Source organism: Chrysochloris asiatica, unplaced genomic scaffold, assembly GCF_000296735.1.
Source record: "Chrysochloris asiatica unplaced genomic scaffold, ChrAsi1.0 scaffold00042, whole genome shotgun sequence".
NCBI classification, from domain to species: Eukaryota; Metazoa; Chordata; class Mammalia; order Afrosoricida; family Chrysochloridae; genus Chrysochloris; species Chrysochloris asiatica.
In genome coordinates, this window is record NW_006408560.1 from 18,123,351 (window position 1) to 18,142,042 (window position 18,692).

An 18,692-nucleotide genomic window follows, 5' to 3' on the forward strand; every position below is an offset into this window, starting at 1 on the left:
AAAGTAGAAATCTCTATAGCTATAGGCACTACAGGACAAGGGATTCAGGAAAGAACCTACTATCTTTTCAGTTTGGCCCCAGAGTAAGAGCAAACATCTATGAGAAGGAATCAACACTTAGGGAGGATGGATGATCTTTCAATGCATAGTCTTTATATGAGTCTTGTCCATATTCAGATTAATAAATTTAGACTCATCTTCTACAAAGTTAGAAACCTCCAGACTATCCACAGATCTTTGTCAAAATCTCTACCTTCCAAATAATGAAGTCTGTAAATAGAACCTGACTCCTTTTTACCTTCAGCTAGTTGCTATAGGGTACCTGGAACAGATGATTTGGGAGGTCCTATATATAGATGTTGGTTCTATACCTTGTCTCTAATCCATTCCAAGATGTCTGCACAGTCCTGAAAATACTGCTGGAGATTCAGGGCCTGTAGCAGCATGATGCGCTTTTCCTCGGTCAGTTCTAGCAGCAGTTCCCACAGGCGGTGCAGTTCCTCCAGATGAGCCTTTAAGAAGAAGAGGCAGAACCACTCAGGCACGAGAGCTGTAAAGTAGGTAGACTTGGACAAAGAAAGACCTGAATAGAAATTCCTCCTACATTCACTTGTGTATTAATTGCTTAACACATATTTAAAGGCAGACATAGGATATTTCATATATGGAAATAGATATTAAACCAAGCCAAATATTACCTTGTGTAAGAGCAAAATTATAAAACATATGCTTTGAGGTTGTAGCTAATGGAGTTATTATAAACAATGGAAAGGATTCTTGAGAGAGTACTCATTTGAACTGGGGATAGAAGAACAGATTGAATTTTGACAGATGATGGACAAAGGGTCTTTCATGTATAGCCAATAGCATCTGCAAAGGCACAAAAGAAATTTCATTTCATAGGTTTCCCAAGGCATGAACAGTTTTCCAGGAAGGCTGAGAGGTGTAGTTTTACTTGATGATTAGGAAACCAGTAGCACAAAAGCATTAAGAGTATTATGAGACTATATTGTCGAAGGCTTTGAATTCCAGGTTAGCTCAGAGTGTCCTCTATTACATAACTCTTGGAACTGAGGTTATCATCTATGTCATGTTTTAAAAATCCTATATTTTTCAGCTACTCCATTTCTCACAGTCACATGTGGACTTCATTTCTCTACAAACTCTGCAGATTTACAGTATGATAAACCACAACTATACAAGTTTGTCATACTAGTGTTTCTGAGAGATATGGAGACATGATATAAAAACTAGACTGTTTTTATAGAATAAAAGCTAGACTGCTAACCACAAGGTCAGAAGTTAAAACCTACCAGCTGTTCCTCCAAAACACTATAGAGGGTCTCTGTGAACCTAAATGGAACCAAAAGCACTTAATAACAACAATAACAAATATTTTTCAGATATTAAAATTAATGTGAACAATACAAAAATGATTTCTATTTTATATCACTGAATAAGTTTTGAGATTTTCCTCTTAAAGATTCTTCTTTATAATTAAGATTTATTCTGATTAACGTCTGTGCTTACTGCAAGTTATGTTGACAGTAAAGTGGGCAAGAATTTGTGTACTAACCATGGAAAGACCAGTCCCAATTTAAAAATAATCAATATAAACTTGTTTTGACAATTTAAAAAACACATATACAGTAGAAAATCCAGTCACACAGAAAAAGATTCTGAAATGACTTTATCAATGCAACATGTTGGAAGATTGCTGGTATGTAGATTGTTAGCTATTGCAGTAAAACTTGGTTGTTGTTGTTGTTGTTAAATGTTGTTGATCCGGTTTCATTTCATAGGTTTCCCAAGGCTTGTAAATCTTTGTGGGAGAAGGATGGGTTACAGAGTGATAAATGTTTATTAAAATCAGAGCTCTTCAGTTCAGATATTCTAGGTGTTCTGAAGATATGGGATTTCATGAGTTTCTCAAAGTGAGCAATGAGGGTCTAGATAACTGCAGTAGTAGTTTGGGGCACTGGGGTACAGAGAGAAACAGGCATCATAGATAAAGAGGACAATATTTCAGAGAAGAATCAAATGAGAAGGCAATCCTTGATTGAAGTGAGGGATAAGGGGAAAACTCGAGATTAGAAAAAATTAATCAGAAAGGTCATTGTTAAGTGATGAGTCAGTTTTGACTCACAGTGACCCTATATAGAATTTCTGAGGAGCAGTTGGTAGGTTTGGACTGCAGACCTTGTGGTCTGCAGTCCAGTGCCTATCTTACAGTGCTACAATGAGAGTCCAGAAAAGCCATTATGAAAGTCATTTCATCTGGGAAATGTGAAATAAGCTTGGATAGGATCTTGATCTTGAGCTAAACTATCCTGCAGTGGTATGAGGAGTGTGAAGTCATCTGTTATGGGTTGAATTGTATCCGCCAAAGTATATTGAAGTCCAAAACCATTGGACTTGTGAATGTGATCAAATTTGGAAATAAAATCTTTGCAATTAATTTTTTAACTAAGCAAAATGAAGTCCATAGAGTGGGATCAAGCCAAATATGCCTAATGTACTTATAAGAAGAGGGGCAGAGACACAGATGAGGGAATATAGTTTTGTGAAAATAACGGAACACCTAGGACTACTAGAAGCTAGAAGAGGCCCAGTTCAGCTGGAGGAAGCCTAGTTCAGCTGATACCTTAATTTCAGATCTATAGAGCCTGGAAATATGAAAAAATAATTTTTTATTTTAAGCTCACTTTCTGGTTATTTATTACAGCAGCTCTATAAACTAATATACCATCCAATATAAGGTTTTGTATCATTGCTCTTCCCCCAAACCCTAGGAGCATGTGGAAATTGTATTATTTTATTTTTCTTGCCCCAATTATATTAAAAGATAATACAAGAACCCTTGTTCCAAGTCAAGTGAATAAAGTTTCATACCTGCAATAATCAACCAAAAGTCAGGTAACATAATCAGCAATTAGAAACTTTTCCTCATGAGTCTTACAATGCATTCACCTTTGTTTCCTCATGGGCAAAATGTCCCTCAGGAAAGCGGATTTTCCTAATTTCTTCCAGTTCAGGAATGACGTTTGATTTTGCTTGTACTTCTAGTGTGAAGGATTCATGTTTATCGTATTTTCCCTGCAATTTAGGAATAAGAGTTTATAATTAATGAGCATAGTTTCCTTGGATCATAGAGAAGTCATTTTGTTCTTCTTATTTCCAGAAAAAAACTAATCATTTTCCAATCTACCTTAAGTGGTAACTGAAAACCTACCTATAATGGTTAAATCTTAAAAGAAATAAGCATGGTAAGTAGAGGTTTCAAAAAGTACTAGACCAAAATCAGTGATCATAGAAGAAGATTTTTCCTATCCCACCTATTTTGGGGGATGTCTTGGTAAATGTCCTATTATTTTAAAGGCTCAATTGAATTCTGAGAATAAACTATTGAAGTTATAGTGCTTCTCCTGTTCAGAATAGAGCACAAAAGGATGATGAGTTATGACTTTTATTTATTTATTTATTTTAGTTGAGAGGTTATGCATACAAGCCTTTGCTCTGCTGTTATACATGAATTAATCCACTGAATAGATCCACTGAATAGGCTTTATGGTTAGTCCCTCTCTGACATCAATTTCCCTGCTAAGCATGCAACTCTTTCTTCTGATCTATGTCATGCTATAATACTAGCTGAACAGGTCAGGGTAGGGTACTTCCATGTTGTTGCTGTTAGGTGCCATTGAGTCAGTACTGACTCAAAGCATCCCTGTATACAACAGAACAAAACACTGCCTGGTCCTGGACCAACCTCACAATCATTGCTACTCCTGAGGCCATTGCTTCCTTAATGCCACCAAATATTAAAATTACCTGGTGTGTCATGAATTCTTGAACTGTTGCCATTTAGTGTTTTGCCTGTAGTTTAACTTCAGATGGATATTTGCATCCATTGAATACTACCTAAAATGACATTTTTCTTTTCAAATAAGACTATGAAATTGAAAGTTGAAGATATGAACTGTTCAGCAGCAGAATTACTGTCAGTAACAGATCTACTAATATTTTCATTAAATAGTCCCCCTGCAGTTAACCAGATAATACGCTCATACAAGTATGTAGACTCTGAATATAAGTTCATTGTAAGAAAGAGTTCTGTACTTTCAATAACCCACAAACTGCCTCCTTCTTTTCTTTGGCTTTTTTTTTTTCAATCTCTCCCCTCTAAGGTATTGTTGTTGTTGTTGTTAAGTGCCGTCGAGTCGGTTCCGACCCATAGCGACCCTGTACAGGGTTTCCGAGGGTGTAAATCTTTACGGGAGTAGAAAGCCTCATCTTTCTCCCGCGGAGCGGCTGGTAGTTTTGAACCGCTGACCGTAAGGTTCGCAACCCAATTCGTAACCACTACGCTACCAGAGCTCCCTATTTATTAGCCTCTCATTTATTAAAGAACAATGTACCTTCAGATTTTTTACTTGTTGAAATTCCTGTACCTTTAAATTTTTTCCTTAAATTTCTTCAGTTTCATACTCCACCAGACTGATTACCTTTGTTTTTGTCTTTTTTTCTAACGGAATCTTATTGTACCCATAATCACTTTTTTTTTTTTTTAAAGAATACTCAAAATTCCCATAATCACTTTTCAGTAATAACATAAATATAAATTTCTTCTTCCCCCACGCCACCCCTTTAGATAGATCTTAGGTTCTGCTCTGAGGAAGTCAATGGAACTGAGTGACCTGTATGTTCGTAGGGTCTTCATAGCTTTTATCTCCTGCAATGTTGATTTTCTCCACAATCCATTTCCCCAGGTCATCTGCATCCCGCCTGAAAACCTGGTAGTGATAGGATTCTTCAAGCTTCTGACCCCTTTCAGCAACCAGCTCCTTGAACCTCTGGTAACGAGCCAACACCTCCTGACGCCTCTCCTGGATCTCATCAGCTGTTTCCAACACCTTTGGCCCACTGCTCTCCATAACCTGAAAATCAAAAAAGGTTTTATGTACTGCTAATGTGGCGCTGCGGGATAAGCACTGGACCGCAAAATCAGTTTGAACTGCAAGGTCAGCAGTCACTCCTCAAAAACCCTGTACAAGGTTACTGTGAGTCAGAACTGACTCCACGGTACTTAGCAATAACGACTGCTAGTTCTAGCTATACAGCATGCTGCCCCAGTTATACTTCCCAAAGTGTTTATTTATGTTAGTACTATGTTGTTCAGACTTCTTTAAGCCGTGAAAGAAACTTAAATGTTCTCAAATGCACTATGCTCATTTATGTTATTTAAGCCATATACAGTTACCACTTAGGCTAATAATTCTTGGCTGTTCAGATGACTCTCCCAACTTTTCACATTATCTTGTGCCACATTCTATAAACAGAATTTCTTTGTATTAATAATGGAACACGAGTTTAAATAAGTAAAAAAAAAAAAAAAAAAGAATCACAAAATCTCTAATGAATAGAACTAAAATGCAATTTTATTGTTTTCAAAACGGAAAAGATGTTGGCAAGTAGTGATCATTCTAAATTGAATCTAACTAATAATTTAAAGGAGTCCTGGTGTGGTACTGTGGATTAATGTGTCAGATTGCAAAGCCATTTGAACTGCAAGGTTGGTGGTTCAAGCTCACCTTAAAAATGACCCTATGCAGTATTAATTTTCACAAATTTCAAATTATGAGGATAGCAATAATTAGCTTTTAGATCATGAAATTTAGTACTCTTAATCAACTTGAATTATTACTTTTCAACAGAAATGAAATCAATCTGTTATAAATTCTTACAAAATCCCTATAGGCTCTACCTCATTCATCTAGATTTTGGTACTGTTTCCCAAATTTGTCTTTCCCAGGACACTTTATTTCTCCTAAACATAATTGTGATTCTGAGATGGGCATTGTTAGTGTGGCTGTAAAATTAAAACATTTTTTTAAAATCTCTATTGAGGAGTCCTGGTGTGGCGCTGTGGGTTAATACACCAGACTGCAAAGCCGTTTGAACTGCAAGGTCAGTGGTTCAAGCTCATCAGCTGCTCCTCAGAAACCCTATACAGGGACACTGTGGGTCAGAGCTGACTCAATGGCTCTTAACAACAACAATCTCTATGAGTACTATTTTGTGGCAAGTTACTTTTCATGAACTGACTGGAATACCTGAGGTGGCTGTGTAGGATAAGCACTAGACCACAAGGTCAGTTTGAACTAAAAGGTCAGTGGTTCAAACTCATGAGACGTTCCTCAGAAACCCTATACAGGTTTATTGTGCTTTGGAACTGACTTGACGGCACCTAACAACAATGATGTGAACTGATTTAAACAGATTGGATCTTGGTCTGTATAGACATAAACTCAAGGTCATTGTTGACACATTAAAGAAAGAGTTGAAATTAAACTACTTTGCATAAAAATCTGTGGTAAAGATATAAACATGTAATCAGACATTATTTTAAAAAGTCATTGTGTTTTAACTCTCTTAATTTGTGTCAAATATATATGTACCAGAAGGAGCTCTGGTGGCACAGTGGTTTAGTAATCGGCTGCTAATTGAAAAGTCAGCACTTTGAATTCACCAACTGCTCCATGGAAGAAAGATGTGCCAATTTGCTTTTGTGTAGATTTCACACTTAACATTCACTGCTCTCAAGTCAAAATCGACTCACAGTGACCCTACAGCACAGAGTAGAACTGTCCTTTGGGGTTTTGAGACTGTATATTTACAGAAGCAGACAGCCTCGTCTTTCTCTATTGACTGAAAGATTTGGAGTGTAGACCTTGCGGTTAGCAGACCAATGCTTTGGAAATCCTATGAATCAACTCTATTCCATCCTATAGGGGTTAGGGTCACTATGAATTGGAGTCAACTCAAGCTAATGAGGTTTCTTATTTTTATCTTTGTCATAAATTGTTGCCTTTCAACATTTTTCACCTGTATAATTCAGTGACATTAGTTATGTTTACCATTACCATTATCCATTTCCAAATTTCTCTATCACCTTAACAGAAACTTAGTGACCTCTAAACAATGAGTCTTCTTTTTCCCCTCCCCTACCCCTGGTAACAATTTATAAACCAGCTTCTATACATTAGTCTGTGTAAATATTACATGTAAGTGGAATCATACAATCATACTGGTACATACTACAACATGATGGACCTTGAAAACATTATGCAGAGTAAAATAAGCCACTTCCAAAAAAAAAAAATAATAAAAATTATATATATATATATTCTTAATGCCCCTGTCAATGATAGTAAAAAAGTTCAAAGAACAGAGCTTTCCTAGTTATATAATTAACAAATTGGACTGTAAAGATCTTTGTACTCACAGTTTCCTTTATAAGGGGCTCCATTCTTTGTTTGGTTTGTTTTCTTCAAGATCTAGAACCTGGCAGCATAAAATATATCCACAAGAGATAAAGGGAGACAATTCTTATGCCACTGTCTAGTGTAATTCAATAGAGATGACAGAAAACGTTAAATATGTGGCAGATATACACATATATATTTAAAAAAAAACCAACAACAACACCCAACTTCTCACTTGGGACTATAATCCCGCCAGACACAATCAATGTTATCTTCAGGAGACAGATTCAGCAGAGGCAGCTGCTAACTTTCACAGATGCTGGATGACTCAGCAGCTCTGGGAACTATGGCTCTTAAACTTTCTTAACAGGAAGGACTCCCCTCTTGCCCCCAATACTCACACCAGCAAAAAGATGAAAAATCAGGAAGAAAAAACAATCCAGAATGTTCTGATATGATCCCTGTCAGAGCAATTGGTAGTGGTAGCCAGGTACCACTAGTTCTTCTGGTCTTAGAGCTGTGGAGACTGACGTTCTTGTGGCCTCCATTGAATTAATGAAGTCTTCAGGTGACTTTACAAAATTGAGACAAAACAGAAAATAGTAGGATGTGTTCAGATTCTCCTACAAACGTGTTACTTTTTATGCCAAACCTCATCCCAAAGTCAATCTCAATTGAATATGTAGTTTTTATGACTTACAGTTGTTGTTGTTATTTGGACTCACAGTGACCTGCATAGGGTTTCTGAGGCTTTAAAACTCCATGGAGACAGAAAGCCTCATCTGTCTCCCAGGAGTTGGTAGGCTTAGACCACAGACCTTGTGGTTCACAGTTTAGTATTTACTACTACAGGAGATTGAAGTTCTATGTTTTGGTTTTCCTCTTCCTGAATCATCCAGAAAAACTGAGAAAACTTTAAGTTCTCTTTTTTTTTTTAATGTTTTATTGTGAATTATGTGGTAGTTTACATGGCTGAACATTAGTTTTACATTCATCCTATCGTATATCATTTCATTGCCATGAGTTCTCTTCTTGAAAGTCTGGTATTATTTTACTTTTCCTCATGATTTCATTATATTCAAATTAAATTTATGTACTAAAGGCAGGAATACCAGTCATAGGGAAAGCACGGTATCACATGTCTCTAGCAACCTCTGGAGTTGGGATGTGACATTATTTAATCTTTACTCAGGAAACAATAGTCATAATCATTGAATATCCAGTATATGTTAATTTAGATGATGATGTAATTATTATTTTTTTTAACTTCTAATTGTTAGAAAATTATTCAGGGAAGGTATTTCTATTTCTTTTTTAGTATAACTCTGAGAACAAGGTTGCTATCTATGGAAAAGTGGTATTATAGATAACAGCCTTCTGTTCTCAGAGTTTTCCATTGTTGCAGTTAGGAGTTGTTGCTGTTGTTATGTGCCTTCGAGTCGGTTCCGACCCATAGTGACCCTGAACAGGGTTTCCGAGGCTGTAAATCTTTACGGGAGCAGAACGCCTCATCTTTCTCCCTCGGAGCAGCTGGTAGTTTGGAACTGCTGACCTTAAGGTTCGCAGCCGATTCGTAACCACTACGCTACCAGAGCTCCTTTGCAGTTACGAGAGACCTATAACAATAGTTGTTCTAACAATGATCTAGTGTTTACTCTGTCAGCTACAGACTTTTAATTCAGTACAACTCTGGTCCCCCAAGTCTCAAGGGATTGAGTTTCTTCAGTCTCTGAATATCCTTTTCCATTATTATTGCAAATATCAGTACAAATCTTCATGATTGATAGAGGGTAATAATGATAAAATCTTTATTTTATCTTGTGACTTTACACAGGAACTTGTGACCTTCTTGTCACTTCTAGTATCTTCCAAAAATGCTCATTTTTTCTGATCGTAGAGACCCGAATTAGAGGATGGGTAGATAAGAAAGGGATCCTTTCCCTTACCTCGTTTTAGGAAAAAGAGGCAACTGTATAAAGACTCAGGTAAAGAATGTATGTGAGATATTGTGGCAGTGTAGAAACATGTACAATCTGTAAAATTACATGTTGTGCTCAAAATGTGAGAGCCTACAGGAAAAGGTAGTGTTGATCACAGAGAACTTCATTAGAGAGAAGTCTATATACAAAAAGGGTGGAGATAAATTGGAGGGCTGTTGTGTTTGACTATGATTATCAGCTACAGGCAGATCTGAGCTTCACCTAACAGTTTAATCAACACTGTCCAGCTTGTCTTAGCCTCTGCTCAGGCAACAGAATGAAGCAATATGCTTCTACTTCTCTGGACTCCAGGGTACGCTTTATTTTAAATATTCTAGTTTGCTCAACCTAGATCACTAAAAGTTTATGCCTGTTTATTGTGAATTAATTTTGAAATTCAACTTTCTTCAGCTGATTTATCAACAAAGACACATATTTTACTCGTAATGATAAATTGAAATTTCATTCATGAAAGGGGGTAACATTTTAATATTTATTATTTTGAAATTTGTTTGTTTCCTCAGAATTATTTCTCATCTAATTTTTATAATGTGCCAGGCAGCAAAGTCATTTGAATTGCAAGGTTGGTGGTTCAAGCTTACCAGCTGCTCCTTGGAAACCCTATACAGGGTCACTATGGGTCAGAATCGACTTGATAGCACTTCACAACAACAACAACCAGATCCAAACAGCAGATAAAAGAATAAATTACAGGAATAAATGAAAGATCTTTTGCAATCAACTAAATCTACTTTAATCACCCCACCACTTGTCTGTGAAAAATTAAAATTTCATCTCTGAAAAAGAGGAAACTCTCTGGTAGTGTAGTGATTACAAGTTGTGCTACTAACCCAAGGTCAGCAGTTCGAAACTACCAGCCGTTCCACGGGAGAAAAATGAGGCTTTCTATTCCTGTAAAGATTTACAGCCTCAGAAACCCTGTACAGGGTCACTCACTATACGTTTGCACACCACTACTACCATCATATTAATATTTATTATTTTGAAATGCATTTTTTGTTTCTCCAGAATTATTTCTCATTTAAAAAATAGTCTAATTTTTATTTCCTAGATGGATATGGTGTAAGAAACTACCTCAAGGTCAGTAGTTCGAAACTACCAGCCATTCCACAAGAGAAAGATGAGACTTTCTGCTCCTGTTAAGGTTTACAGCCTCAGAAACCCTATGCAGGGTCTCTATGAGTTGAAACATACTCCACAGCACGTTACCACCACCATCAAATAGATCTGGTGTGGCACTGTGGGTTAATGCACTGGACTGCAAAGTTACTTTAAAATGCAAGGTCGGCAGTTCAAGCTCACCAGCTGCTCTTTGAAAACTTTGTACAAGCTCACTATGGGTTGGAACTGACTCTATAACACTTAATAACAACAATAAAATAGCAGATAATAGCATTTAAAATAAATAAATGAAAGGTCTTTTATAATTAACTTTATCTACTTTAATCATCCCACCACTTGTCTGTTAGTTTGTCAGACTGTGGTGGCTTAGGTGCTGCTGTGTTGCTGAAAGCTATTCCACCAGTATTTTAAATACCAGCAGGGTCACTCATCGTGGACAGGTTTCTGACTAAGACTGACTAGGAAGAAGAGGCAAACAACCTCTGAATGCCTAGCCACTGAAATCCTTAAAAATAGCAATGGAACATTGTCAGATATAGTGTCAGAAGATGAGCCCATCATGTTGGAAGACACTCAAACTGGACAAGAGCTGCATCCTCAATGTAGAGTTGATCATGAAGACACAAAACATGTAAACCTTTTGGGACCTTCATTTGCTGATGCAGCATGATTCAAAATGAGGAGAAACAGCTGCAAATATCCATTAATAATCAGAATATGGAATGTATGAAGTATGAATCTAGGAAACTTCGAAACTATAAAAAATTAAATGAAATATATAAAGATAGAAATTCTAGGTATTAGCTGAAATGGACTGGAATTAGTAATTTTGAAGCAGATAATCATATGGATTGCTATGGTGGGAATGACAAATTCAATTGGAGTAATGTTATATTCATTGTCAAAAAAATATTTCAAGATCCATCTGAAAGTGCATCTCTGCTGTGATTGGGTAATTTGCACATAGCGTAGTGGTTACGAATCAGGCTGCGAACCTTAAGGCTAGCGGTTCGAAACTACCAGCCGCTCCGCGGGAGAAAGATGAGGCTTTCTACTCCCGTAAAGATTTACACCCTCGGAAACCCTGTACAGGGTTGCTATGGGTCGGAACCGACTCGACGGCACTTAACAACAACAACAACATAAGGAAGACCAGTTAATACCACTATTATTCAAATTTATGCACTATTCACTATAGCCAATGAGGATGAATTTCTACCAATTTCTTCAATCTGAATTTGATCAAACACCCAATCAAAATATGCTGATAGATACTGGCTATTGGAATTCAAAGGTTGGAAACAAACAGGAAAGATTAGTAGTTGGAAAATATGGTCTTGACAATAGAAATGAGGCTGACTCTCACATGACAGATCACAGTGATGTATTTAATGCAAATACCTGTTTTCAAGTAACAGAAACAATGAGATGGATTCGCACAGTGGTAGAAGTGATGGGCTCAAGCATAGCAACAACTGTGGGGTTGGTCCAGGATCAGGCAGTGTTTCATTCTGTTGTGCATAGGATTGCTATGAGTTGGAACCAACTCAATGGCACCTAACAACAACAACAACAATATAGATACGATCTTCACCAGTTGGAACACACAAGAAACCTAGTTAATTCTATCTGTGGGAAGAGATGCTGGGAAGCTCAATAACATAGCCAAAACAAGGACAGGGACAGACTGTGGGACATACTGTAGAACAGACCATCAACTGCTCATATACAAGTTCAGGCTGAAGCTGAAGAAAATTTAAACATGTCCACAAAAGCCAAAATATAACCTTGAACATATTCTACCTGAATTTAGAGACAATCTCAAGAACATTGGACAATAATGACTGAAAACCAGAAGAGTTGTGGGATGATATCAAGAACATCATAAAGGAAGAAAGAAAAGTGTCATTAAAAAGACAGGAAAAGAAAAGACCAAATTGGATGTCAGAAGAGACTCTGAAACTTGCTCTCCAGCATAGAGATACTAATGCAAATGAAAGAGTTGAGGAAGTCAAAGAGCTAAATATAAAATTTCAAAGGGCAGTTCAAGAAGACAAGATCAAGTATTATAATGAAATGTGCAAAGACCTGGAGTTAGAAAATCAAATGGGAAGAACACCCTCAGGATTTCTCTAGCTGAAAGAACTGAAGAAAAAATTCAAGACTTAGATTGAAATATTGAAGGATTGAAATATTGGCAAAGTATTTCATGATGCAGAAAGCATCAGAAGAAGATGGAAGGCATACAAAGTCAGTGTACCAAAAAGACATGGTCAATGTTAAACCATTTCAAAAGGCAGCATATGATTAAGAACTGATGGTGCTGAAGGTAGAAGTCGAAGCTACACTGAAGGCATTGATGAAAAATAAGGTTCCAAGAGTTGATGGAATACAATCTGAAATCTTTTAGCAAACTGTTGAAGTATTGGAGGTGCTCACTCATCTATATGAAGAAATTAGGAAGCCAGATACCCAACCAGCCAATTGGAAGAGATTAATATTTGTGCTCATGCCAAAGATAGGTGAAGAAATGTGCAAATCATTGAACAACATAAACATCACATACAAGTAAAATTTGACTGAAGATGATTAGAGAACAGCTGCAGCAGTACATCAACAAAGAACTGTCAAATATTCAAGCCGGATTCAGATGGGGACATTGAACTAGGGGTATTTCTGGCATGAGATGGATTTTGGCTGAAAGATGTTTACTTGACTGTGTAAAGGCTTTTGACTGTGTGGACAATGACAAGTTATGGATAGCATTGTAATGAATGGTTATTCCACAACTACTTTACTGTTCTTATGAAGAATAGACATAGAGGCAGTTGTTCTAACAGAACAAGGGGATATGGAATGGTTTAAAATCATAAAAGGTGTATACCAGGGCTATATTCTTTCAATTTATGTGCTGAGTAAATAATCCAAGAAGATGGATTATATGAAGAAGAAGGTGAAAAAGAGGAAAACCCTCAATAAAATGGACTAGCATAGTGGGAATAGCAATGGGCTCAAGCTTAACAAATATTGTGAGGATGGCACAGGACCAGGCAGTGTTTAGTTCTGTTGTGCATGGGGGCACTGTGAGTCAGAGCTGACTTGATGACACCTAAAAACAGCAAATACATACCTATAAATATAATCTGTAAAATATGTACATATATATTTGTGAGTATACTGCAATTCTCCTTCACACATCTGTTCAGCTTGTATGTCTACTTATGTATTTATTTATAGCTGTTGTTTAACTATTGCTATTATTCTAAGATTCTGCATATGAGGATGAGTCTAAAATCATCTGTTCTATGGTTGTAGAATTTACTTTAGTCAAATCATTTTTTACATAATCTCCTTGCTTTTCAATACGCTTTATCCATCTGCCAACAAGCTTTGGAATTCCCTCGTTTTAAAATGTTTTAGGCTGAGCTGCAAGCCACAAATGTACCACTGTCTTCACTTCTTCATCAGAGGTGAATCTTCACCCTCAAAGGGTTGCTTTCTGGGGACCAAACACATGAAAGTCCAATGGAACAAGATCAGGACTATAGGGAAGATGATTTAACAACTCAAAATGAAGTTTTGCAGAGTGTCAACAGTGTGGGCAGAGGTGTATAGACATGCATTGTCATGCAAGATCACAATACCTTTGGATAGCAGTCCTCTGAGTGTAATTCAAAATTCTGTTTCAGTTCTTTAGTGAGCATCTCACTGTAAGAGCATTGTTAAACCATTTTCCTGAGAATCTCAGAAAACTATATACATTAATTTTCCAGCTGATGGTTAGCTTTTGAACCGATTCTTGGTCGGTGATTGAGGATGTTTCCACTCTGTACTCTGCCATTTACTCTCAGGCTTGTAGTGTTGAATCTATGTTTTATCACCAGTAGCAATGCTTTTTTTTTTTTTTTTAAGAAACTTTAACCTTCTTTCGAGTATCCATCCAAATTTTGCTTGTAGATGTCCAAACACTTCTGTTTATGGTCTTCCATGAGTTATTTCAGAACCTATCTCTCACAAACTGAAACCCAAGTCTGTTGTGGATTATTTCATAAGGAGAATCAAGGCTGAGTTGCAAACGATTTGCCATTTAATCTACTATCAGTCATTTATTTGACAGAATCATTTCATATGCATGTTCAATGTTGTCATCAATCATGGATGTAGACAGACATTTTAGTATAATTGGAGTGCAGGTAATTTTTGACTCACCCTCATAAATAACATTTACCTTTGTTGTCTGTTTCTCTTGTATATCATCCTATGATTTCCTTAGCATGGGTCATGCTGTGCTGCCCCTGTGCCCTTATTGCATATTGCTTTTCCTTTAATCCCTGTTACTAAGTGTTGATTCTCTAGTTAGTGGTTCACCATCCCTTCCCCTCACATTGCTAGCAACCATTGCTAAGTAAACCTGTTACTGACTTTTATAACAGTGTAAATAATAGTCTTTGTGTGGCACTGTAGGATAAGCACTGGACCGCAGGGTAGATTTGAATCAAAAGGTTGGCAGTTCAAATCTAGCAGCTGCTCTCAGAAATCCTGTAGAGGGTATTATGACTCAGAACCAACTTGACATCACTAATCAACAACAATTACACAATATTTATCATTTTGTGATTGACTTTTCTGCCATTCTCTCTTGAAACTCAAGAGTAGTAGGGGTTTTTTCCATACATAATTTATAACTTAAAAAATACAAATTACTCATGTAAAGCTACTCAATGTCATTAGTTATTGTTGTTAGGTGCTGTCAGGTTGGTTCTGACTCACAGATCAATTGAACAAAACACTGCCAGTCCTGCACCAACCCCATGATTTTTGTTAAGCTTGAGCCCGTTGCTGCCCATCTCATTGGGGTCCTCTTCTTTATCGCTGATCCTCCACTTTCCCAAGCATGATATCATCTTCAGGGACTGGTCCCTTCTGATAATATTCCAAAGTATGAAAAACAAAGTCTTACCACCATGCCTTCTAATAAACATATTGGCTGTACTTTTTCCAACACACATTAGCTTGTTCTTCTAGCAGTCCATAATACTTACAATATTCTTCCCCATCACTGTAAATCAAATACATCAATTATTCTATAGTCTTTCTTATTCATTGTCCAACTTTCACATGCATATGGGGCTAATGAAAATACTATGGTTTGGGTCAGGGGCACCTTAGTCCTCAAACTGACATCATTGCTCTTGAACACTTTAAAGAGGTCTTGTGCAGCAAATTTGACTAATGCAACACAATGCTTCATTTGATTTGTTGATTTCTGTTTACATAAGCATTGATAGTGGATCCAAGCAAAATGAAATCTTGGCAACTTCAGTCTTAAATCTTCTCTGGTAGTGTAGTGGGTTACGAGTTGGGCTGCTCTTTTCAAAGTCAGAAGTTCAAATCTTCTAGTCACTCAGTGAGAGAAAGATAAATATTTCTGCTCACATGAAGATTTACAGCCTCAGAAAACCTACATAGGGTCCTATGAATTGGAACTAACTCCATGGCACATAACCAGCATTAGTTATAGGGTAAATGCAAATCAAAACCCAGAGTCAGATATCACTTCACATCCACTGAGATGGCTATGCTTAAAAAAGTAGAATACAACAGGTGTTTGCAAGGTTGGTGAGAAAGTTTAATCCTTATCCATTGCTAGTAGAATTGTAAAATGGTGCAGCCACTGTGGAAAACCAGTTGGTGATTAAGTTAAACATAAAATTATCATATGATCTAGAAAGTCTGCTCCTATACAGATATTTATTTCCAAAATAAATGAAATCAGGAACACAAACAGATAGTTGTGCAGCAATGTTCATTGCAGCACTGGTTACAGTAGTCAAAAGATGGAAACATCTTAAATGTCAGTGGACCACTGAGCTTCTCTTTAGAGTGATGGAAAATTTGGAAAGGATTATAGTCATGGTTGAACAACATACTCAAAATAACTGATGTCATTGAATTGTTCATGTGAAGAATGCTGAAATGGAAAATATTTTATTAACATATGTATTTACTGTAATGCAAAATATAAATTAAATAGACACCCAAGGAGTATGTTTAGAAACAATAGGAAAGAATTTTGATTTCTATTTCAGTAGAAAAAGGAAGACTTCAGGGCAGAGGCATCATTTAAGGAGCTCAGGTAGCGTGGTGGTTACTAATCTGGCTGCTGTCTCATGGTCAGCATTCGAAACTACCAGCTGTTCTGTAGGAGAAAGATGAGGCTTTCTGCTCCTGTAATGATTTACAGCCTCGGAAACCCTGTACAGGGTTACCATGGGTCGGAACCGACTCCACAGCACATAAACAACAACAACAACTTCCAGAGTCAAAAACTGAATAGAAATGTGTGAGTAAATATACATAGTATCCAAAAAAAGACAGTTTTGGGGGATGCTATGGATATTTACTAAGTTCTCAGAGATAGAATAGCTTCTATGGTTATTTCTGATGTGCAAAAGAAATGAACAGTAGCAACAAACAAATTGAAACATTAATATTTTAATTGACATGTTTATAACTTTAAAATACATAGACATGTATTTTGTCTAATTTTATATGAGATATAAATAGAGTCAATAGGTGCATATGCTTTTTTATGACTTTTTTGATCTGTTTATTCATTAGACTGTATATAATCGGGTTGAAAAATGGTGACTACATTGCAAAATTTAGGCTGATGAGTGTGTCCCCGTAAAAAAAGTACTTGGCAGAGAAGCACAGGTATATCATGGCCACATTTCCAAAAAATATCAAGGAAATAGTAAGGTGGGAAGCACAGGTGGAAAAGGCCTTTTGACGTCCATCAGCAGAATCGATACTTAGGGTAACTGCTATTATGCAGGCTAAGGCCAAAGCCACAAGCATTACAATGGTGATGACTCCTGTAGCATGTACAACATCCACAACTTTGATTAATACAATTGTGCCAGTGTCCATGCATGCCAGAATCAAGAATGGATCAAAGTCACAGTAGATATTCTGAATTTTGTTTGGGCCACAAAATGGCAGTATGGAAATCAAAGCAATTTCAGGGAGTGGAGTGAAAAAGCCACAGAAGCAACAACCCAGAGTCAGCTGAGTATAGAGCTAAGGTGTCATGATTATGGGGAGCGGAGGGGGTTGCAGATGGCCAGGTATCTGTCCATTACCATGGTAGTGAGCAGGCAACCCTTAGTGATTCCAAGGGAATGAAATAAATACATTTGTAGGAGACAGCCAGCTGGAGAGATGGTTTTTTGTTTGCTCATGAGGTTGGACAGCATCTTGAGGACAGTGGTTGTAGTATACCAGATCTCCAGGAAGGAGAGGACACTGATGAAAAAATGCATAGAAATGTGGAGGTAGTAATCCAGTTTGACAGCAAAGAAGACCATGAGGTTCTCAGTAATGATGAATACATATATGAGGAATAAGAGTGAAAAAAAAAAAAAAAAAAGTAAAAGATTCTACCTTTCTGCAATTGAGGAAAACCATTAAACAAAAATTCAGTCACTGCTACATGGTTGTTATTTGTCATTATCTCAACTGTGAGATAAAGAAAAGAATTAAGGTTTCTGAGCAAACAGTTTAGAGAATTCATTGAACAATTAATTTGTTCACTCAAATATTTGGTGAGTAATTGTTATATTCCATGCACTGTAAGATATGCTAAAATGGTAGAGATAATTGAAAAAGATCTAACATTCCAAATACATAAATTGTTGTATTTCTTCTAGTCATACCAAGAAATTGAACTTTTATAGTAAATTATCTCTGGTATACAAGAACACACTTTTATAATTATCAGATTGTATGCCCCTTCTGTTTCTTTATTGCTTAGAACAACACGTACTCTTCACCCTTTCTTTCCATTTTGATTGAATCTAACTGACCCTTCTCCTGTGTAGGAAAAAAAATAAATCAGAACTTGCTCATATACTACCTCCACCCAAATGCATATAATCACATTTAATTTTTTTTTTTTTTTACTGCTTTTCTACTCCCATGGCAATTCATTTTTCAAATCCTATGTCATGCATTTAAGTTATGGTGTTGGAGGAGACTACTGAAAGTGCCTTGGGCTGCCAAAAGAACCAACAGATCTGTGCTAGAAGAAGTGCAGCCAGAGTGCTCCTAGGAGGCCAGGTTGACCAAACTTTGTCTCTCATGCTTTGGACATATTGTCAGGAGGGACCAGTCACTGGAGAAGGATATCATGTTTGGTAGGGTGGAGGGTCAGAGAAAAAGAGGAAGAGCTCCAGTGAGATAGATTGGCAAAGTGGCAGCATCAATGGGCTCAAGTGTGGCAACAATAGTGAGGTTGGCCCAGGAT

At 36.9% G+C, this 18,692-nt stretch overlaps 1 protein-coding gene and 1 pseudogene across 2 annotated transcripts in view; both read right to left on the bottom strand.

The window, feature by feature from the left end:
• The window catches only part of SPTA1 (spectrin, alpha, erythrocytic 1 (elliptocytosis 2)), a 117,914-nt gene extending 112,983 nt beyond the window's left edge, over positions 1–4,931 (bottom strand). For both annotated transcript variants that reach the window (XM_006861621.1, XM_006861622.1), the window contains exons 1-3: positions 4,695–4,931; positions 2,971–3,096; positions 372–512 (exon numbers count right to left, since the gene is read on the bottom strand). In XM_006861621.1, coding sequence (XP_006861683.1) covers positions 372–512; positions 2,971–3,096; positions 4,695–4,931 — 504 coding nt within the window. The remainder of the gene's footprint in view (positions 1–371; positions 513–2,970; positions 3,097–4,694) is intronic.
• Positions 4,932–16,900: 11,969 nt separating this feature from the next.
• Positions 16,901–18,692, bottom strand: part of LOC102828138 — a 14,829-nt pseudogene continuing 13,037 nt past the window's right edge.